The sequence below is a fragment of the Canis lupus genome, chromosome 18 (genome assembly GCF_003254725.2).
Source record: "Canis lupus dingo isolate Sandy chromosome 18, ASM325472v2, whole genome shotgun sequence".
NCBI lineage: Eukaryota > Metazoa > Chordata > Mammalia > Carnivora > Canidae > Canis > Canis lupus.
In genome coordinates this window covers 21,397,003-21,420,359 of record NC_064260.1, presented here as the reverse complement: position 1 = coordinate 21,420,359, position 23,357 = coordinate 21,397,003, and the positions used below count along the sequence as shown (strand labels likewise).

The window sequence follows — 23,357 nt, the reverse complement described above, 5'->3', positions numbered from 1 at the left end:
AATAAGAGAATCAATGTATTTTTGTTTATCAAATAATTCAATAAGTTCATTTTATAATTGAAAAAAATTGTTAAATGTCATATGCGGTAAATTTGCCAGGTGGACAGTTTTATTTGATATATTTGTGTAAATAAAGAATCTACTTTATTTCACAGTTAATTTTACCTATTGCACACCAGCAAGAAGAAGCAATAGGAGATGTTAAAGCAAGAGACCATATGTAGTGAACCCAAGGGTTATTATTTTAGTTAGATTTTAATTATAATAGTTTATTCAAGTGCTTGTGACTTGATCACAAATTTTCTTATAAAAATTTACTGAATTTAACTTATGAAAATATAATGTCAAATTTTTGAGATTCAAATATATGAAGCAAACTTGGCTTTTTATGCATCTTAAAATATGCCTAGAAGAGTGTTTTACTTAGCAGATTCATAGTTTATAAAAGATTTTCCCTCATATAATTTATTTTTCTAAAATATAAAGAACATGTATTATTTATCTGTTGCGTTTGTTTAATTGCCAAATGTGTTATCCATATGGCTTTATTTTGCTCTTTCCCCATCCTAATTAAAGTTGAGTGGATCTTCAGTTGTCATATTCCCACAGAACTTGTAGTTATAAATGTAGTATCTAACATAGCACTCTGAGACTGTCTTCAGTTGGTGGTACATTCAAATTTTCCTGCTATACTTAAGGCTCAAATTCGTAGCCTATTTATTGTTACTTTAAAATATATGTATATGAAACCAGATACCTTTATATAGCTATTTAATATACCTTAGGTAAGTAACATTTATGGAATTGTTTACATATGAATATATGTTAAATTATTTGTATACAGCATCATTTCATAATGTCAGATATGCTTAATTATTATTATTTTCTGTGTAGAACCCCAAATCTCAGGAGCCAGTAACTTTGGATTTCCTTGATGCAGAATTAGAGAATGACATTAAGGTGGAGGTGAGTGTACCCCTGAGCATTATTCTCAGGTAGGTGCTGAGGCTCATCCATTCCACGGTATTCGTTGAGCAGCTTCACTGTGCTAGCTTCTCTCCTGGGTACTATAATACACAGTGATGATGATTGTTAAAATTTCGGGAACCTGGGCCCTCTCATCCAAATGGTCATATGAAAAGGAATCAATATTAATATTTTAAGTTGTGTGTGACATGAGTTTGTTTCTTCCATTCCCTAGGTAGAGAAGTTTCAAGTATTTCAGTACAAATGTAACTTATAAGAGATTAACTTCTCTCAACTATGCAAAGGCCACTGTATTTCTTTTAAAATTTGTTACATTAATAAAATAAAATAAAATTTGTTACATTGTGTTTTTATATACACTTGTTTTATACATTTTATACATTGACTCTCTCATTATAGAACAATATAATTTAATTATCATTATTACCCAAGGCCAAGGCATAGAGCTGGGATGTCTTAGGTGTTTAATGAATGTTGGTTACAAGTTATTTTGAAATGATAGAGTGGAGTCATGTAATGTTGCACCAAGGTGATCCTTGGACCCTCACGCTGCTGAGTGACTGTAATAATATTACTTATCTATCCTGTTAAGGCTCAGTTTCCCTTCCATCGGTTCCATAAAGTAATTGACTATTCCTTCATTAATTATATTTCAAAAATTAATGACTAGGTGAAGACAATTAAGGGGACCTTTATTATTTTAAAATATGGAAATGACCATCATGTGGTAACTTTTAAAAGAATATTCCCAAAGGACAACCACAACTACTAGTACAACCACCCTATTTTTTTTTTTCAGTCTGTTCTAAAATAAGGTATAAACCTTGGAAACACCAGTACTTTCATAGTCATACTTAGTCAATTTAGTACTTGCAATAGAGTGATTCTTATATTTTCCCATAGATTCGAAATAAAATGATCGATGGAGAGAGTGGAGAAAAAACATTTCGAACTCTGGTTAAATCTCAAGATGAGGTAAGAATCAGGTCAGGCTTATTCTTATATAAAATGTAAAGATGAATAATGATATTGGTAGTTTGTCTTTCCTATTAAAGCAGTATTTAGAAAACAGCTATCTCAAACACATTTTTAAGACCTTCTTTGCTAGGAGGATATTGTTTTTATCTTAACTCTTTAATTTCTGTAAAATGTTTTGCTTCAGGTTTCTTGATGTTTTACATTATTAATAGTATGTTCTTGAAAATTGTATTTTATGTCTCCATTTTTATCATAGAAAATAGAGCACCTGGGCAGCCCAGGTGGCTCAGCAGTTTAGCGCTGCCTTTGGCCCAGGGCCTGATCCTGGAGACCCGGGATCGAGTCCCACATTGGGCTCCCTGCATGGAGCCTGCTTGTCCCTCTGCCTGTGTCTCTGCCTCTCTCTCTCTCTCTGTGTCTCTCATGAATAAATAAATAAAATCTTTAAAAAAAAAAAAAAACCTTCATTTAAAAAAAAAAGAAAGAAAATAGAGCACACAATTTATTTTTTTTTTAAGATTTTGTTTATTCATTCATGAGAGAAACACACAGAGAGAGAGGCAGAGACACAGGCAGAGGGAGAAGCAGGCTCCCTGCAGGGAGCCCAATGTGGGACTCGATCCCAGGACCCCAGGATCACGACCTGAGCCAAAGGTAGACGCTCAACCACTGAGCCATCCAGGAGCCCCCAGAGCACCCAATTTAATGTTTTACCATGTTTTTTAAGGCCACTTCAGTCATGCAAAATTGAAATATTTAATAGCTGTATGTGTTATGTGATTTGTGCATGCAGATGTTCTAATTGTTGAGTTTCATGTATTGACTTGGGTTTTTAGTCAGTTACCTTTTTTTGACTTATGTTCCTTCACTATATATGCACTTTATGTCATAACTGCCCTGCATTTAAACCTGAAATAAAATCAAGGGGTAACACAACTATTCCCATAAATCACTGGTATAAATATGTAGTAAACTTACATTGTTTTACATAGTTGCAGAAGAACTCTGCCTATGAGCAGTGTGTCTATCTATTGTCAGTCAAGTGTGGAGTAAATACACAGACATTCATATATTTGAGTATTTGAAAAATACATAGAATCCAGAAGCTTTGGAGCCTGGAAATTTATGTTCGTGGATAACTTATATCCTTTCCCTCAGTAACAGCCTCTTTAAATGTATACATTTCTTTTGAATTCCTCAGCAGGTCTTTCTCTAAGATGGACCTAGGATCCAAATAGGATCCATTCATTAGCACTTGGCATTTCTCACTTTGATATCATTAGGGGTCCCCATTACCAGAGGACAGGAGGAGGTATATAGCAATTGCAGACATTGTTGAAACTTCGATTCTCTTTACTTAGACTTTAGCCATGCTCTTTACCCACTCGCTCCTTGAGGAAAGATGTAAATCATTCAACAGCTCTGCCAACTTTTCCATGTCATTCTGCCAAAAACTCTTTGACCTACACATTCTTTCCTCAACTTAGAAATTAATTTTGTTTGTATTTAGTCACATTGATGTTTTCTTCCTTCAATTTACTGTAAATTCCTCTAACCAATATCCACCTGTAGACTTTGCTTGTTAATAATATTGCAAGAAAACATTATCTTGCATGTTTATTTTCTTAATATGGTATGCTATTTTTTAACTTACTGAATGACACCGATTTGCCTTTTTTTTTATGGGGGGTATGAAATACATGAACATTGTTCCTTTTCGTTTTTAAGAATTTTTCTAGTCCAGAAACCTCCTCACCAATCCCTTTTCTCCCTCTCTCTGTCCTCCACACATGTTGAGCAAACCAGAGGAATATTTGTTGCATAAGGCAACATATATGGTTGTTATAAAATGAATTTGGCATCATACATTATCCTTCATCCTGTCAATTTTTTTAGAAGACTTAGGTATTTTTATTTCATCAGTAAATTGTAGAAAATAGTATTTAGTCCAGGGGTCGATTAAATTAGACAATGATTGTAAAGTGGTTATTGTGATGCCTAAGACCAAGTAACATTTCAGTGAAAGTTATTCTTCTGATGATGATAATAAAGCTGGAGACAACTTAAAAAATATAAAGATGCATATATGCCATCACTGTGCCTAATAGAAGAAAGAATGATTATTTCTTTACTATCATTTGTAGTGATATATGAAAGATTCTTTATCCATCAAGGTATTGAGCTTTGGGCTTTCTTCCCCTGGTGGATTTAGTTGTTTTTCTGACCTTCGGTGGTACTAAGTAATTAGTCTCTTATGATAAATGCCATAACAGTGACATAATAACAATAGTAATATGCTAACCATACATTTGGATCTAGAAATGATGTGTTAACTTCTTGGTATTACCAATTTCTCATAAACACATTCTAGTACGGAAATATCTGAGGCTTAGCTAATATATCCTTCTATTGTATTATTAAAATTTATTTCTTAGAAAATAGTTTCAAAGTTTTAAGGTTAATAATTCCACATAAATTACTAAGATTTTGTACTTGAAAGTCCTTAAAAGTTATGAGGCAGATACTTATTTATGTCCTAAAATTTTGCTTTACTTACACATACACACACACCCCCATAACAGAACAAGTAAATGTAGACTAGATCAGACATTTGTGAAGGAGGGTATTGAATGGCCACAGAATTTATAAATAGATTTTAGTGTTCTGCTTTTCATATGAATTCACATAGATTTTATAAGGTGGTAACAACCATATCAAACTTTTTCTCTAGAGATACATTGACAAAGGCAACAGGACATACACGTGGACTCCTGTGAATGGCACAGATTACAGGTAATTAATTAGATTTAAACGTGTATCGTATACAAAAGTATTCTGTTCAGTGTCTTTCACCTATTTCTAGTAGCAGTTTTTGCAGTAGATAAATATTAAGTTTTTGCATTTTCAGAAACTATTTTCACTGTAATTAAAACAAAAGTTATCTTTTCCAGTATAAAAATGTAATAAAATTATAGCTCTAATTTTCAAAATGGAAAAAAGCTAGGAATATAAATTTTAGAAATGAAGACATGTGATATAAATTATTTTACAGGGGATCCCTGGATGGCTCAGCGGTTTAATGCCTGCCTTCGGCCCAGGACGTGATCCTGGAGTACCAGGATTGAGTCCCATATCAGGCTCCCTGCATGGAGCCTGCTTCTCCCTCTGCCTGTGTCTCCACCTATCTCTCTCTATATATATATATCTCTCATGAAAAAATAAATAAAATCTTTTAAAAATAATATCATTTTACCTATTTATGTTAGTGATAATAAATGGTGACAAAACCGCCTAATAGTTTTTAGTTACCACTGATTTCCTCATTTAAATTGTTAGTTTATATTACTTATATTTAGGTGGAAAGTTAACTTAAAACTTGTTACATCGTACTATTATCTGACATAAATGCTCAGTTGATATAACTTTACCCCATGAATGGCAAGTCTGTAACATCCTGGTCATTCCAAAGGAGAGGGCCTTAGAAAGCTGGACAGACTAATAATACCCTATAGTGCCTTGAAAGTTCTCCATTCTTCACTTGCCAAGCATCTCCTTCACTTTCTTGGTCTAACTTTTCTTGGAGGTCATGGCTTGTCCAGTGGTCCTACTTCCTCATGCTCTTAATACTAAGGTTGATAGAAATATTTCCTTCCTTTTTTCTTTTTAAAGATTTTATTTATTTATACATGGGAGACACACACACACACACAGAGAGAGAGAGAGAGAGAGGCAGAGACACAGGCAGAGGGAGAAGCAGGCTCTATGTAAGGAGCCCGATGTGGGACTTGATCCCGGGACTCCAAGATCACACCCTGGGCTGAAAGCAGTTGCTAAACTGCTGAGCCACCAGGGCTGCCCAGAATATTTCCTTCTTGTTACTCATTTTGTCTTCCTCTTCCCTAAAATCCCCATCTCTGAATCTTTTGTCATCTTCCTCTCATTCCTAAAAGATTTCAATTCCTGGCTCACTACCAATCACGCGTACATTCACATAGACCACTGCGTCTCATAATATTTTTGATGTACCCACATTTATATAAAACAGAACACAAATTATTTACTAAGTCAACTTAAAAAAAAGATTTTAAAAATTCAAGCTTAATTTTTTTTTATTAGCTTTCAGAGACATGGACTTTGCCAAATTGCTGAAAATTTTTCTAAATGCTTACTCTCAAATTTCTCTACTTAACTGGTCCTGAGCTGATAATCGAGAGCTTGCAAATGTGGTTCTGAGTTTATCTCCTCTTCACTATGTGGGAATAGTGCTTCCTGCCTTTTTTCTTAGATGAACAAATTGTAAATTAGAAAAACTGGATCCTTTTAACCTTAACAATGAGTCAACAATAATGACAGTCATAACTTTTAAATTGTCATTATACCTTGCTTAAGTATGTTTGTAAAAGTCTCACAAATGTCCTCTACATTGGACTTACAACTTCAGGCCAGATTCAGTCTGTTTTCACTATAGCACTTCCCTGAATCACTGTATAAATAAATTCACAATTAACAAAAAAAATAGTTGAACTATGTCAAAGAAGGAGAAGAAAGAACTGGCATCTTTTGATTTAATGAACAAAGTATCCAATTTCATTTAGTGACTTCTGTCTTCTTAAGCCTTGATGTAAATTCAGGTATCACAGTTGAATTATAGTAATTAATTATATTAATAGACTGCTCTTTTTTCATAAAGAATTTAGTTTTATAGAATCATGATTGAGTTGAAAGTATGTTATATTCCATTTAAGTAAGTCAACCATGTTTATATGAGTCACAAAAACATCGCATGGGCTCTCGCATCCACCTGGTGGCCACTAGCTTTATTAGGCTTTAATCCCTGGGAGAAAATAAAGCAGCTTCAGTCTGTTGTTTTTATATGGAGAGAGACAGCAAACACTGCATATGACAACATCATCAACTCAGAATGTTGGTAAAGATTTTATCTGCTATAAGTTGAAGAAATAACCATTGCCTTGAGATGGAAGTAAATCAAGTATGACTGTATTTTTCTATAAAATGAAGTGTAGCTCTTAATAACAACCTGAGACATGCAGGCCAATAAAATGTATATTTGATATGTCAATTTTAAAACTTCTCTTGTGTTCCTCATGAGTTCCAACACTATTTTTATGGTACGTGAGATGTAACCCAAGCTTGGAGAGTGACACTGTAGCAGCCACATGATATAACGTTATCGGTTTTAATTAGAAGTTTCTCTTAGCAATAAATGCTGATGGAGCAATAAAAAATGTCCTAATTTCCCTTGAGAGGAATTTGTGGGAGACAATCTTCAAATGCTCAGTAATTCTACTCTACATTTTATAAATGGCAAGCGAATCATGAAAGGTCATCTTGCTTTCAGACTAATTGCACTGCTTATTTTAATTTCCATCTCTGCCTCCACTTAAAGGAAGTTACCTATAAAATGAACGGAGAGATTTTCATTATATCTACATAACATTTTATTTCTCTGACCTTTTCTCATAAGGACAGTCTATGAATTACTTAATGAAGGAGAAAGATTTGGGAATTGGAGGTAACAAACATCCACCCATTTTGCTATCTTGACTGAATAATTAAGTTGTAGGAGATAAACCCTTGCTTTTTTTTCCCATTTTGTAGAGTGAATTTTTAACATATATGGTCATAAGAAGGAAAACCTGAAATTTTATATTTTGCCCTGTTCTGTATTAGCCATAAAAAAAAATAGAGAATGAGAATCTAGCTTGGGCATTCTTCTCAAAGCCTGGGAAACAGGAAACAAGTAATTTAAAAGAAGATCTAGAAATATGCAGAAATACTCAGAAGCCTAGAAATGCACACCTTTTCCTGTGCATTGCTGGATTCTGGATTAAATATTAGAAATGAGTGTTAATGACTCAGTAGGTCACATTAATCGAATGTTGCTCTTTGAAAATACTCGGTTCGCTGGGCATCTTCTATCCCCATTTTTGGTACCCACTAGTTCATAAGTTTCCTTTAGTATTAAAGCAAAGCCAAGGTCATTCAAAGCTGTGAATGTGGCTACGGAATAGTTAAGTCCTACACGCGTATATTAGCCATTTCCAGGGTGCAAGAATTACACATATGTGGTTGTGTTCTTTCAAACTGCCTAATAGTCAAATATTCTGACCGCTTTATGCTCTAAGAACCAAGAGGATGAGCAAGCAGTCTTTCTTCCTGCTATAAAGGCATCTGAATTTTCTTACCAACAGACATCAGGGAATTTTCCTCAAGAGTCTTAAAATAGGGGGTATTTAACCCCTTCAGGGAGTATATTTCAGATAATCTTACAAATTGTGTAGTAGAAAGGACAATACTTAACGTAATTTTTAAATAGCGTACATTTGCTGCAGAGCACTTTAACATGATGTATAATTCAGGAAGGAGGGGTATCCAATTAGTATATTATTTATTTTCTCTAAATGTAACCCTGATACTCTGTATCTTTTTCAACACTCAGAGTATTTTCAGTACACTTTTCTGGAAATACAGTATACACGGCACTTCTTTCTCCGCTAATTCATGGGCACATTCAGTAGCTTATTTTCCTTGTGTCTCTTCTGATTCCCGACAATGTAGAGAACGGAGGACTCTGGATGGCGAGACTCAATAAAGTACTCTATTTGCTAAATGCATTTTCCTGTCATAGTAATATGTCTCTTTTTTCCCATGAGGAAGATCTTTGGATTTTCCATTAACTGGATGTGTCTTTTTTTTTTTTTTAAAGTTGTTTGTTTGTGTTTATGCTTCTCTTGTTTCTATTGCAGTTTGGCCTTGGTATTACCAACCTACAGTTTTTACTATATAAAAGCCAAAATAGAAGAGACAATAACTCAGGCCAGATGTAAGTACTATGAAAGCGACCCAAGAGTCTATTTATCTCTCAGTACCAGCTGTATAAATTTGTCTAGATATCAGAATGCCCAAGGCCTATACATTTTAGTAGGTGTTACTACCAAATCTACAGCAATGATTCTAACCCATTCCAAACATGCAAGGAACAAGAAATATTCTACGTGGATAGAATATGAGCAGGTACCCAGTCTCACTGGCATCCCCACCACCTTACCCTCCTGCCTTGCTTTGTGCTCATAGAATCATTGCAGTGCTGTGTCCTCTGTTGCTGTCATTTTAAGGGTCTGCTAGCTGGTGCAAAATGTTTCACATGGTCTCTACTCATGGCACTGTGCTAATAAGGCTTTAATTTTTCTTTTCTTTTCTTTTTTTTTTTTTTTTTTGCATTTCGCAAGAATAATATTGTGCTCCACATCTACTCTGTTTGAATAAATTAAATTGCATTGATTGGCGGCTTTGGTCTGGCAATTAACTTCCTTCTCATAATCCAAATTAATAATGTCTTCAGTAACTCAAATGGATTATTTTTTTAAAGCATCTTTTGGAATGTGGAGTAATTATTAACATAAGTGCATATTTTAAGTCATTATTAATCTTTGTTTTGGGTGACTGGATTTAGTAAAGTAAAATGACCATCATATCTTTTGTACATCAGTTACTACTAACAACCTAAATTATATGTTAGGAAGTAAAAAAAAAAAAAAATTGCGTGTCTGTATGTGTGTATATATACCTTTTACATCTGACTTTAACTGCAGTTTCCTTCAGTCCCCTGTCAGTTGTAATCCTCATTATGCTAAATTTATACTTTTATATTTACACTTTCACTTGATAGATATGATGGTCTTTTTAACAACCAGCAACTTTGCATGAGCTCGTTCTTCACATGATAAATGAGGGGATGATGACTAGTTGGTCTTTGATGGTTGGTAAATGCTTCTGAATATAGGCTAACATCGTCGCCATTGCACCTGCGTTAAACACTTTGCAAAATAGACCCTTGAAATCACCACAGTACAGAGAAGATGTTTTAGTAGTAAGTGATAGGACATACCTTCCAGTCTTCAAAAAGATGTCTTTTTTTTTCCAGAGTACAGCTGTACATAAATAAACCTTTGATCTATGCACAATATTTTTATTCAAGAAAGTCATTGAATAAAATATTGTTTGTGACCCCCTTTGCTTTACCCTCTTTTTTTTTGTTTCCCTGCTTTCTCTTTCTGATGGATTTTCACAGCCAAAAAGGGCAAAATGAAGGGCAAGTATTTTCTTGTTGCTCAATTTCTTTGTTTAGTACACTTGACATTTCCACTGATATTTCCATTCCTATTGGATATTATCCTCTGTGCTTCTCATCTGCTAGATTTTCCTCCATCACTCAAACCTTAGCAGCAATAAGGGGGGAAGAATATGCTTGTGTTTTCATGTGCAGTCTATTTCACATTTAGGTTTTCTCTGAGGCTTAAAAACTTGGGTGTTTTTATCCTTCCACTTACTAATTCATACCTAAAATGAAAAATGTTACTAATTTACTAAAGGCATCGATGGGTTTATTGAAATCATTTTTCTTTACTGTAATGATAAAAATTTTGTGTTGAGATGTTCAGTGAACTCTGATGTAACATTGATAGAGAGATACCTTGGTTATGGCAGGGTTAGTAAATGGGATATTTAGAACACAACATTTTTCTGATAGAACTGGTGTAATTTGTGTTATGAAATTAAAATGGATTTTATAATCTTAGTATGCAGTGTTAAGGACCTTTATATTCATTGATGTATTTCAATTTAGGATATAAACACTCTTTTTATTTTTTCTTACTAGGTTATCATTCTAATGCCTTCATATTGTCCTAGAAGCTGAGGATGCATACTCTGGATGGCTTATCTAATTCTGTAACATTATCTTTGCAGATTCGGAAACACTGAAACCAGATAATTTTGACGAATCTGGCTATACGTTCATAGCACCAAGGTTGGTTTTGTTTTATTTTACTTTTTTTTATTGCTTGTATGGATAGGTGAGCCTTCAGGAACAGTTCTGAGTTAATCCCACTGCCAAATTATGGAACCAAAGGGAGCAATAATTTTAAAACCATAACTGTACTCTATTCATGCACTCAACTCAGTAAGGAACTACCGTATGCCAAGCAATGTTCTGACTCAGGGATGCAATAGTGAATAAGACAGATGTAGACTTTGCTCTTAGTGGAAATACCACTAATACCAGTGTATCCATCAATAGTGAAGAACTGGGTCTTCGCATATGTGAGTACACACGAACACTCTGTATGTAGGTGTGGATATATACACATACACACGGTTGGCTCTACTGAGATCCACAGATAGCTGTGTAGGTATACACATAAGGCTAGAATGTCTTAGGTTATGATTGATGTTAATGCTCTAACAACATTCTGGGAAAGCATTTTAATACAGTGACATTTTCTCACATAATTTTTTAAGATTAATGTTCTTTTTTCTCTTCCCTTATTGTATTTCTCATACAATTCCTCTTTTCTAACCCTAAGATACACCTTTATCCCTACCTCTGCTTTCATGTGATTGATAATAATTTGAGTGTTCTTTTTTTCTTAGTTCTTTTAAAATTTTGTGAATTTTTATTTTAAATTCCAGTTAACATGCTGTGTAGTATTATGTTCAGGTGTACAATATAGTGATTCAGCACTTCCATACAACACCTGGTGCTCATCACAGCAAGTGCCCTCCTTAATCCCCATCCAATTTCACCCATCCCCCCCACCTTCCCTCTGGGGACCATCATTTTGTTTTCTTTTTTTTTTTTTTTTTTTTTGTTTTCTGTAGTTCAGTCTGTTTCTTGGTTTGCCTCTCTCTTTATTTTTCCCTTTGTTTTTTAAATTCCACGTGTGCATGAAATTGTACAGTATTTGTCTTTATCCAATAGACTTATTTTACCTAATACTCTGTACCTCCATCTACGTCGTTGCAAATGGCAAGATTTCATTCTGTTTTATGGCTGAGGAATATTCTATTGTGCATAGTATACACTGCATCTTCTTTATCCATTCATCAGTTGATGAACGCCGGGGCTGTTTTCGTCATTTGGCTATTGTGGATAATGCTGCGGTAAAGATCAGGGTGCATGTATCACCTTAGTATTAGTATTTTTGTGTACTTTGAGTAAATACCTAGTAGTGAGATTGCTGGATTGTAAGTAGCTCTATCTTTAACTAACTTCTTGAGGAACCTCCACACTGTTTTCCCGAGTGGCTGCACCAGTCTGCATGCCAACACCTGTTGTTTGTTGTTGATGATAGCACTTGCCCTGGTGTGAGGTGATGAATCATTGGAATTTTGACGTTCATTTCTCAGTTAAGTGAAGTTGAGCATCTTTCCAGATAGTTGGCCATCTGTATGTCTTTTTTTGGAAAAATGTCTACTCATGTCTTCTGCCCATTTTTTCATTGGACTATTCATTTTTAGGTATTAAGTTTTATCTTTATCTATTTTGGATACTAACCTTTTATCAGATATGCCATTTGTAAATATCTTCTCCCATTCTCTAGGTTGCCTCTTAGTTTTGTTGAGTGTTTCTTTCCCTCACTCCTGCAGAAGCTTTTTATTTTGATGAAATCCCAGTAGTTTATTTTTTGTTTCCCTTGCCTCAGGAGATATGGTTTCAAGTCTCACATTTAGGTCTTTTAATCATTTTGAATTTATTGTTGTATCTACTATAAGAAAGTGGTCCAATTTCATTCTTTTGCACATTGTTGTCCAGTTTTCCAACACCATTCATTGAAGAGACTTTCCCATTGGATATTCTTTCTTGCTCTGTCAAAGATTGTCTATATAGTCATGCATTCATTTCTGGGTTTTCTGTTCTGTTCTCTTGATCCTTGTGCCTCTTCTTGTGCCAGTACTGCACTGTTTTGATTATATCCTTTTTTTTTTTTAAAGATTTTATTTATTTATTCATGATAGTCACACAGAGAGAAAGAGAGGCAGAGACATAGGCAGAGGGAGAAGCAGGCTCCATGCAGGGAGCCCGATGTGGGATTCGATCCCGGGTCTCCAGGATCGCGCCCTGGGCCAAAGGCAGATGCCAAACCGCTGCGCCACCCAGGGATCCCTGATTATATCTTAATGTCTTCATATTGTGATAAAAACCCAGGATGCATACGCCAGCTTATCTAATCCTGTAACAGTCATATTTATGGAAAACTGACAGGAATATCTTTTAAACATGATTCAAATCAGTGTCTACTAAGCATTTGTCTTTCCTCTCTTTCGTTTATATCTTTCAACCAACCACCAAGTCTTGCCAGATACAATGTATTTTACGAGTATCAAGTTTATCTGCCAAACTCTGCTGTGTTTGCTCTCATCCAGGTCAGTGCTTTCTCTGACCTAAGCTATGATAGCTGCCTCCTACTTGATGTCCCTACCTCCCCAAATGCGCCTTTACTTCCCAGTCTAGTCTCATTTCTGTAACTGGAGAGAGTTTCTGGAATTCAATAAAATTGTGTTTCTCATCTGCTAAATATGAACCGATAGTTCCATAGTGTCTTGTGACAATCTGTATCTTATATCATCACTTTCAATCGCTCTGTTACTAGATCCCAGTTTACAGTGTGGTCCTTATACCCTAAATCCGGGGCCAGCAAATTACAGCCTGCAGACTGCCTGTTTTATACAAAGTTTTATTAGAACACAGCCATACTTGTTTGGTGATGTATTGTCTGTGGCTGCTTTTACTACAAAGGCAGAGTTGATTAGTTGTGGCCTAGACCTGTGGCCTGTAGAGTCTGAATCATTTATTATCTGGCCCTTCTACAAAAAGTTTGCCAACCTCTGCTCTGAATTCCAAACAACTAAATTTCTCTCAGTTTCTATGTGTGTTGGGGTTTTGTTTTTTTCTCCCCTTCTAGCTCTTTCGATCCACTGATTTTCTATTATGGACTGTACTCAGACACACCCCACCCTTCCCAAATCCCAACTTCAAAGCTCCTTGATCTAGGAATTTCCTTCTCATTTTCACTGGATTAGACATTCTTGCTGACTGCTTCATAGAATACTCTATTTCCTTTACTAGAGCACTGGCCCATTTTAGGTCATTTACTTTCCCCAGTAAAGCCACAACTCTATTTGATTTACATTCAATACAACATCCCATCCATTGCTTGGCACATAATAGGTGCCGAATAAATACATATGGTGTCTGTAGAATCTATAAATACGTAAAGAATATTTTAAAAACCGTTATTAAAAATACCTAAAATCTTACCACTTTTTCCAGCATAAGTAACTGAGCATCTTCAAACTGCTAAAAGCAGTTTTAGCTAGAAAAGAATATTAGAGACAGAACAATATCCCACAGAATATTAACTTACACATTCATTAACAGTATAAGAAGAGATTGAAATTAGATGTGCTATAATGATAAGACTCTCCTTTCATCTCAGATCCATGTTTTGTTTTGTTTTGTTTTTTTTCTCTAGGCAACTTCTTCACTCATCTCTCTCAATTATTGAATAGCAGACCACACAGACTGGCTTTCTGAGCTTTACTGTTAGTCAGTGTGGAAAATATGGTTGAAGGCCCAGTACTCACAGAGAGGATAAATGTAACTTCCAGGTCCCAATTTGTAAGCATGACTGTTCATTTCATCAAGGATTAACCTATGAACCATTTTCATGGTCTGACTGGAAGAGTAGAATTTCCTCTGTGTTTAGGGAAGGAGTAAATTCTAGAGAAGAGAAACGTGATAGCTTGTGGGACAAACCAATGAATGTCCATCTCAACTAACGTGTTAAAACTTTTACATGAATAATTATTTTTACTGCACAAGCAAACGCTATAGTAAATTAATAGTATTATCCCATTTCACAGATTGGGAAATTTCCTTGCTATTTCAAGATCGAAGTGTGTACATTGATTATCAAATGCTAATCGATCTCAGAAGAACACCCAGCACGTCTGAGTAAAATATAAATGCATAGAGCATTGTTTTTACCTGTTCATCAAAGGGATGAAAAGCTTAAAACATAGAATAATTTTTTTCTTGCTCATAAATCAGAAAGGCATTTCAAAGATGAGTTAGATTGAGAAAGGAAGAACATTAAGTGTGATAGCATCTAATTAAATGCTAATTATGGGAAGAAGTCCATTTGAGGTCTGTCAATAATGATTGAGTGAAAATCATGCCACCTTTCTAAACCCTGCCTCCAATCTAAAATTTTCCATGAACTGAGAAGTTTTACGTTGGTTTTTTTTTGGGGGGGGCGGGGCGGGGCAGTGTTTTGAAGTTCTGATATTCTCTTTACTCTCTGAGGCTGATTAGCTGATGGTCTGCATCTGAAAATGTTCACTACATAATTGCACTTCTGTCTTCAGTATTTGATTATCCTATCTTCTGTTGAATTAACCTAGTTAATGACAACCTTATATTTGTTTTTTTTTTAATATTTTTTATTTCCAAAATACTTAGGATAGTATTTCTCAAAGTAGGGATCTCAAACCCCTATGGGTTCCAGAGGCTCTTTTCAGAGAAGCCACCAGGTCAAAGCTATTTTCCTAATAGTGGTAATTATTGGTCTTTTCTCCATGTCAACATTTGAAGACAGTAGAAAAGCTGTGAGGAGCTGATACCTTAGCAGGACTCCAGGCAGTGAAGCTTCTGGTCACTGTTGTAATCTTTCTGGCTGCGGGGGGGGGGGTGGGGGGGGTGGGGAGCCGGTCTCACTTTAAAATATCCTTGATGGAAGCAGTAAAAATTACTAGTTTTATGGAAGCTTTACCCTTGAGTACATGTCTTTTAATATTCAGTGGGGAAAAAAATGGGAATGGTGCTGCATACCAGAGTAACTTGGCTGTCTCAAAGTAAAGCACTTGTGTGATTGAATTTCAAGTTGAAATAGGTGCTCTTCACCCTTTTTTCGTGAAATATAATTTTACTTGACAGAATGACTTAGGTATGTGATAAACATTTTCTCAATAATCAAGTGAGACTTTTACTTTGAAGAGAACAGTATAGAATGTATGTGTTGCTTGTGACAAAATTTGTCCTTTCAAAAAAAAAAAAAAAGAAGAATTTGGGGGGAATTTGAATTTACTGCTTCCTAGTAGTTACCTGGCGAGACTGGTGATGTTATTAACGAATGTAATTTTTAAGTTTTAAAATGAAACGTGTCAGATCTGCAAATTTTCCAAATAACCAATTCATAATGTTACAAAATCAGATTCATTTAAGTGTAAGATAGTGCATTGAATTTTAATTTAATAGTATAAAAGGTGTTTCAGATTCCATATTGTAACTACCGACAAATTACTAGTAATCAAATTTTCATGTGTTACTTAAAAAAAAAAATCTGAGAAGTATATAAAATAAGTGCCTTTTCCAGCTATGTATCTTTAGGGAGAATACATTTTTCTCATGTGCCCAAATAGAATCTTGCAATTGATTAAATGCAGAGGTTTTCTAATGAGTCAGGAATTAAAGATATTTGCAAATAGGTAAATCAATGCCACATTTTTCACTAAGTTTTTTTTTTTAAACATAGTAATTTCTCATTAATAAATGTTAACATAGAATGGGTTTATTCTTGATATTTAATATTTCAAATTTTCTCTGTTCATTTTTATATGAAAACTCCAAATACATAACATACAGTGACAATAGTTATTAAGAACAACAAAAGCTAACATTTGTTAAGCACCAGTTGTCCAGAGGACAAGTGCTGAATGTATATTATCCACACCATTCACCCCTTATTGTCAAAGTATTATTCGATGATAGGAGGAAATAGAAATAACAAGAAAATCAAAGCTTGCAAAGTCCCAGAGGTGGTTAAGAGAAAATATTTTCAGTTCCTTTGAGGAAGTGAAAACATTTATTCTTTTAAATAATAAATGAAATAAAATGAAAATACAAATAAAATAATGAAAGCTCATTCTTTTAAAGGTGTGATTTTTATAGCTAATATCTTAAATATTTTTTTCAGAGATTACTGCAATGACCTTAAAATATCAGATAACAACACTGAATTTCTTTTAAATTTCAATGAGTTTATTGATAGAAAAACTCCAAACAACCCATCCTGTAAGTATATACCGATTTGCAGTAACTGTTGAGTGTCACTCTAATTGTATCCAAAGTAGTCAACTCTTGGTTAACATTAGTGCATTGGTATGCTGGTTATTTATTTACTTTGTGAGTTTTTAGTAGTGAAACTTAACAAGTTGGGCTTTTATATATGAAAGAATTTTTATTTCATCCTGAAAGCCAGGTAATAGATACCTATTAGTGTTTAAATGTAAATAGGGCATCCTTACCTTGGCTCCTTTCAAATTTAAGAAACTTAATTTTAATAATATGAAGGTTTTTCATTTTATTGTTCTTGCTATATAGAGGAAAACACTACAACACATTTTTTTTATTTATCTCTATCCAGTTTATATAAACAGTTTTAAGATGAAGAGAATAAAAACAAGGTATATATAAAAATATGTCACTTTGGGGTTTTTTTATCCTGACATTCTGTTTTGATAAGTTGACTTTATAGTTTATGCATCTGTAATTTTTCATTTTATGAAGTAAAACAAGTGGGAGCAAATAAAAATTTTAGTAATTAGGCTTTAACCAGTACATTTGTCTTTCGGAGAAATTTACACCATTCATATTATGAAACTTCATAGAGATTAACAGATTCTTGGCTTTTAAAACGTTTAAAAATCTTAACTGTGTTTTGTTCCTGAAAATATTCTATAACAGTACTACTAGGGGTGCCCAGGTGGCTCAGTTAGTTAAGCATCTACCTTCGCCTCAGGTCATGGTCCTGCATGGGGCTCTCTGCTCAGAGGGGAGTCTGCTTCTCCCTCTGCCCTTCTCTCTCTGCTCATGATCTCTCTCTCTCATAAATAAATAAAATCTTAAAAAAATAAAATAAAATAAAAGTACTACCAGGAAAACCTGCAGTGGAAATGAGAGGAAAACCAACTGCATGGCAAAAGTTTTCTTAGTGTATGTAACTTGGGAAAAAAGAAGTAATTGTAACTGACTTTTATGTCCATTTCTCTTCCTCCTCTCATCCTCACTCTTTCTTCTCCTGTGCTTTTCTTTTTATTGTTTTTAAAGATTTTATTTATGTATTTATTTGAGAGAAAAAGAGAGCATGAGCAGGGGAATGAGGCAAGCTGATTCTCCGCTGAGCAGGGAGCCCAACCCAGAGCTCTATTCCCAGACCCTAGGATCATGACCTGATCCTAAGGCAGATACTTACCTAAGCCAACCAGGTGCTCCTGTGCTTTTCTTTTTTGAAATCATTTGCCTTTCCATTAGGAAGGAAAGAACTTCCTCAGTTATAAAAAGTGAATTGAAGCCATCTCTCAAATTTAAATTTATCTCATAAAAAGAAGGAACTTCTAGCACTATTCACATTAGCTAAAAGAATTAGAATTAGCTACTCTGCAAACCAGTCAGGGGTAGATGAAAGCGATACTGATCACCACTGAATGAGAGTGATGCCAAACCTTTTACTTGGTGTGAACTCACTCTGACCCAACCAGAGCCTTTCATTGTTACTTGTGTTCTTGTTCATTTTCTTGACTAATAGGGGTCCCAAAACAGAACTGAAATAATGATAATGAATATTCATTTAATTGGATGCATCTAGGTCCTAGGAAAGTATAAATATGTTGAAACAAAAATACTTTGAGTATCATAGGGCAAATATCCATACCATTGTCTGTTCTGCAATGTCTTCATTTCCCTTCATCCTCAATCTCCCTCCCTGTGATCCAATAGGAAATGCTTGCAGTTCTTAGATAACCATGTGAAGTGTTAAGATTTTATTGGATTTTTAATTATAAAAAGGTAATAATAACTGGGGGCACCTGGGTGGTTCAGTTGGTTAAGCATCTGCCTTCAGCAGATGGGATCACATGTTCTCTCTCTCTCTCAAGTAAGTAAAATCTTTAAAAAAAAAAAAAAGCTGTAAAATTTATAAATAAAATTTACATTTTTCTCTGAAGTGTTATAAATTATAGTTTCATCAATCATCTTTTAGCTCATTTTATCAAATAATATGTACAACTAAAAGTATCAGTGATTAAAATCTAAATAGTTTCTTTTAAAACAGTTCAGGCTATTTTAATTTTGCTTTTATGGAAGCAATTAATCTAATCAAATTATAGTTCTCACTGTTAATTTATTAGCCTACCTAAATGTTTCTGCTATAGAGCTGTTGTCTTCTTCAGATCCCTCATTATTTCTGAACTAATATAAAAATAGATTGTAAGTATTGAGCTTTACCGCTTTACACACATATAATCTGTTTATGAATCGTATGCAGCAGAGGAAATATTTCAAGACACATTTTAAAATTATAGTGTAATTGAAATATGAATACAATTATGAAATTACTTGTAAAATTGATTTATATTAGAAATTAGAATAACAGTCTCATTTCTTTTACCTAAAAAGATTTACAGCAAGTAAATTATATCATTCACTTTTCAAATGGACTTTCAAAGGGATTCGTTTTCTGCTATAATAAAAATAGTTCCTAAAATGAAGTCTAAAATATGGATTAAACTGATCCTTTAAAATTGGGTGAAAGATATATTAAATTTTTTTTAAAATCAACTAAAATGTTTTCCAGTCTACTCCCTACCTCTTGTAGTAATAAGATTTTAGGCCCCGTATTCCTTACCTGAATAAAATGAAATTTTATCATAAATTTTAAGTTTCAGAGTATATTTGTAAGTTATTCAGAATTTCTTGGGCTTTAACAGAGAAGCCAAGAGAAATGAAAAAGGCGAAGTTTTTTGTTCAAGAATACATGTGAATTGACCCTTGGTCATTGCCATCTGACCCTCCACTACCTTTGAATTTGGGCTAAAATGTTCTTTGGTTATTCCAGAAAGGACAACCTGAAGCCTGTAGTCTTTCAGCATTACCCGTTGATTCCAAAAGCCAGTGTTGGAATAGTGCTGGTCTGTGTTAAGTTATTTAGTTCCTTGGCCAAAACACACAAGCAGAAAACTATACATATTATGTAGTTATATTTTTATGTATAAAATTGTCCATTAAATTATGATGGCTTGCAATCACCATACTAACCTATTAAAAAAAAAAGAGAGGGGTGGGAAAGGCTATTTCCTCAATGTTTCTTGAATGGCGCATTTTGACTATCTTTCTGATAGAGTATAAAATAATTTTCATTTATAATTGGCTTTTCTACTAATTTTGGCTACAGCCTGAAAAATAAGAGGGAAGATGAACAATATTTTTAAAATATGCAGAAAATTAATATTGGATTAATTTTTAATTTATTGAAATATTATACACTCTAAGTTGCTTTTACAAATAGAGACTAAATTTGTTTCATTATTATCTTAATGAAGAAACTATGTGGTTGTAATTGAGGCTATCCTTTTTGTGTGTCAGGTAACACGGATTTGATTAATAGAGTCTTGCTGGATGCAGGCTTTACAAATGAACTTGTCCAAAATTACTGGAGTAAGCAGAAAAACATGTGAGTGTTCTTAATAAAAATATATATATATATAATCTGCATTTCAGTTTAGCTTTTCTCTGAGAAATTTTTTTGGAAAACAGGCCTTGTACCTTTAGTTTATTATTTATCTTTAGGAACAATTTCTTGAGAAAAACGTCTTGCAGTACTTGACAACATGCATTTGCAGCAGTGGGCATTTGTCAGGACTAACCCATGCCATTAGTTAGCTTTCCCTCCAATACACTGCAGAGTGAACAAACTAAATTCAGTAGGCATGTTTGTGTTTCCATGTTTGTAACAGAACAGGACTTCCAGTGAATGTTCGATTGGCCTTTTCATAACACTGCCACACACCCAGTCAACAAATTGAGAGATCCGATTACAGTTCTCATGTACAGTCTCTTCTCTACCCCATTTCCAGTCACTCACCAAATGCTAAATATTTCTTCTAAAAATGTTGTCCTGTCATCTTCACACTTTCCCATTTTTAAGAAATTACAGCAGCTGATTTTCCTGCCTTGAGGGCTTTCAATTCGTCTACCTGTGGCACCTCGTCTAGTCTATTCGCCATAGAACTCACCCCTGCCGGCCTCATTCGTAAAATGCAGTTCCAGTTTCAGGATAAAGGTGAAGCTGTCCAGCACAGATTTCAAGATCATTCATGAGCTGACCATTTCCTAAGAAGCTTATCCTTGACACTTTACTCCCTATTGCTTCTTACTTTACGCCTTATGTTTTTATGACACCAAATGGTATCACACTAGCTTTCCCTTAACATACGCTCTTGGCTCCACATGTAAGATCTTCTTGCCGTCTCTGTCTTCTCTGTTAATTCCTTCTTTAAAATGCAGCTGTGCTTTTCCTTACTACCATGTGTCTTCCTTGAGAATCCTCCCTATAACCCTTAGATATGTCCACTATTATATCATAGTTTGCATATTTACTTTGTCTTCCCTTATTTTAGGAACTCGTTTTATTTCTCTTTGTATCATCAACCTCTAAATTATTATCTTACCAAGAGTAATTGGAATAAAAAATTTCCTTCTTCTGTCTTCTGTTTTAGCAAGGGAGTGAAAGCACGGTTTGTTGTGACTGATGGTGGGATTACCAGAGTTTATCCCAAAGAGTAAGTTCAAATAACATCTGTAGAAATCAGTATGTGACAAAAAATTATGCTGAGGTTCTGTACGTTACTGTATAAGGAAGCCATTCTGTAGAGAAACTGATTAATAGATTAAAATGGAATCATTTAACATATCTACACTATTAAAATAACCTATTTCTTTGAAAATGCTATATGATTATTCATTTGTACTTTTGGATATTTGGGGTATTTATTCCAAAACTTGAGAGATTTTTTTTTTCCTCTTCGTAGACACAAGCCAACCTAAATGACATAGTGGTTACAGCCCGTTGGCAATATTTTCCTAGCACCTCATTGTTTTCACTGTTTTTAATGGGTCTTATCTCTTTTATCCTCAGAACAGTCTGTAAAGTGGGCTGGAGAGACTTATTACTATTAGTTGACCTGTTAACTACCTTGTACATCATTACCTGCAGAGTAAAACTAAGAGCTTTTTCTAACTCTTACTATCACCATTCTATGGTGATATGTAGCCTAAGGAGTATCGTTTACACCATCAATTACCACTGACTTTCTTAGACATACCTGAGATATAGACATATCTGTAAAGTTTCATGATGTTCACAGGCAAGTAGGTTATCAGGCAGATTAAAGAATAAAAATGAAGAGCCATTTCTTCCTTAGGGCTGGAGAAAACTGGCAAGAAAACCCAGAAACATATGAGGACAGCTTCTATAAAAGGAGTCTTGATAATGATAACTATGTTTTCACCGCTCCCTATTTTAACAGTAAGTATCATTTGGAATTCTGCATTCTCAATTTCCTTTTTTTAAAAAATAAATTATTGTTACTATCCACTTTCCCTGAAACCATATATCTTAATTGCTCAGAATAGTCTTTATTCATTATGTACTGTATGCATGACATTGGAAAAACAGAAGCACCTATTTAACTAAGGAGGTAAAATGTATACCCAGCAAACAGGCAGCCCAGAAATGTAGAGAGAGCATATCTGTGGGCATGTGTAATACCTAGAAACACAGGTAGGTAATCCCTTGTTTCACAAACTGCAATTATATTGAAGAATGTATAATGACTTTTAAAAATTAATCAGTTAATCAGTTTTAGTTCAATGAATAAAATGTTCTTGGGTTCTGTCCCCAAACTTTTCTAATTTAATCCCTGAGCCTTGGGGTTGGGGGCAGAGACTGAAGGATGGAGTGTATTCATCCTCATTTTCACAAATGAGGAAACTGAAATTAAGAGAATTTTGGAGTTTTGTCCAGGGACTTGTCTTCTAAAATGCAAAGGCCACCTTGAGTTCTAAGATCAGTCTTTCCACTTCACTTCAGCAGCCTCCTCACTCTTTTAGCAAGCCTGCATACATTATGTTGTGGAAATAAATGCAGCCCAGCTGAAGAAATCATATCCCAACATCAGTTCATTCACAGCAACTCATGGACACTCCAGTGAGCCTGATGTATAGAGAAAGATGAGGGAAGAGAAGACTGCACACCTCCCTATTACCTCTCTGTACTAGAATACTTAAGCAAAACACTATCCACACCTGTAGCTATTAAGAGAAATTCACTATTTGATTTATCTACACAGGCCTAATGTCCTTTTTTGTTTTTGTTTTTTTTCTTTTTCAGAAAGTGGACCTGGTGCTTATGAATCAGGCATTATGGTAAGCAAAGCTGTAGAAATATATATCCAAGGAAAACTTCTTAAACCTGCAGGTAAGCACATATATTTTATATATGTATGTATATACATATATATACATGACCAAAATTAAATGTGACCGACCTAATATTCATATTAAAATCTTCTAGTACTTATCTGGAAGGCTATCAGGGTGCTTCAACCAAAATAAAGGCAAAGACAGACATGGAAATTTTAAAAAATAAAATATAATTAGTTACCTATGAGACTGGGGAAAAATAAAATTGATA

The 23,357-nt window shown here is 34.4% G+C and overlaps 1 protein-coding gene across 8 annotated transcripts in view; it reads left to right on the top strand.

The window, feature by feature from the left end:
* The window catches only part of CACNA2D1 (calcium voltage-gated channel auxiliary subunit alpha2delta 1), a 476,780-nt gene that overhangs the window by 423,315 nt on the left and 30,108 nt on the right, over nt 1–23,357 (top strand). For 2 of the 8 annotated variants that reach the window (XM_025449554.3, XM_025449557.3), the window contains 11 exons: nt 910–966; nt 1,891–1,962; nt 4,697–4,758; nt 8,733–8,809; nt 10,058–10,078; nt 10,735–10,795; nt 16,803–16,900; nt 20,249–20,336; nt 21,382–21,444; nt 22,087–22,190; nt 23,055–23,141. In XM_025449554.3, coding sequence (XP_025305339.1) covers nt 910–966; nt 1,891–1,962; nt 4,697–4,758; nt 8,733–8,809; nt 10,058–10,078; nt 10,735–10,795; nt 16,803–16,900; nt 20,249–20,336; nt 21,382–21,444; nt 22,087–22,190; nt 23,055–23,141 — 790 coding nt within the window. Of the gene's footprint in view, nt 1–894; nt 967–1,890; nt 1,963–4,696; nt 4,759–5,017; nt 7,054–8,732; nt 8,810–10,057; nt 10,079–10,734; nt 10,796–16,802; nt 16,901–20,248; nt 20,337–21,381; nt 21,445–22,086; nt 22,191–23,054; nt 23,142–23,357 lie in introns of those variants that run through there. The other 6 variants (XM_025449556.3, XM_025449553.3, XM_025449558.3 and 3 more) reach the window with 4 other exon arrangements.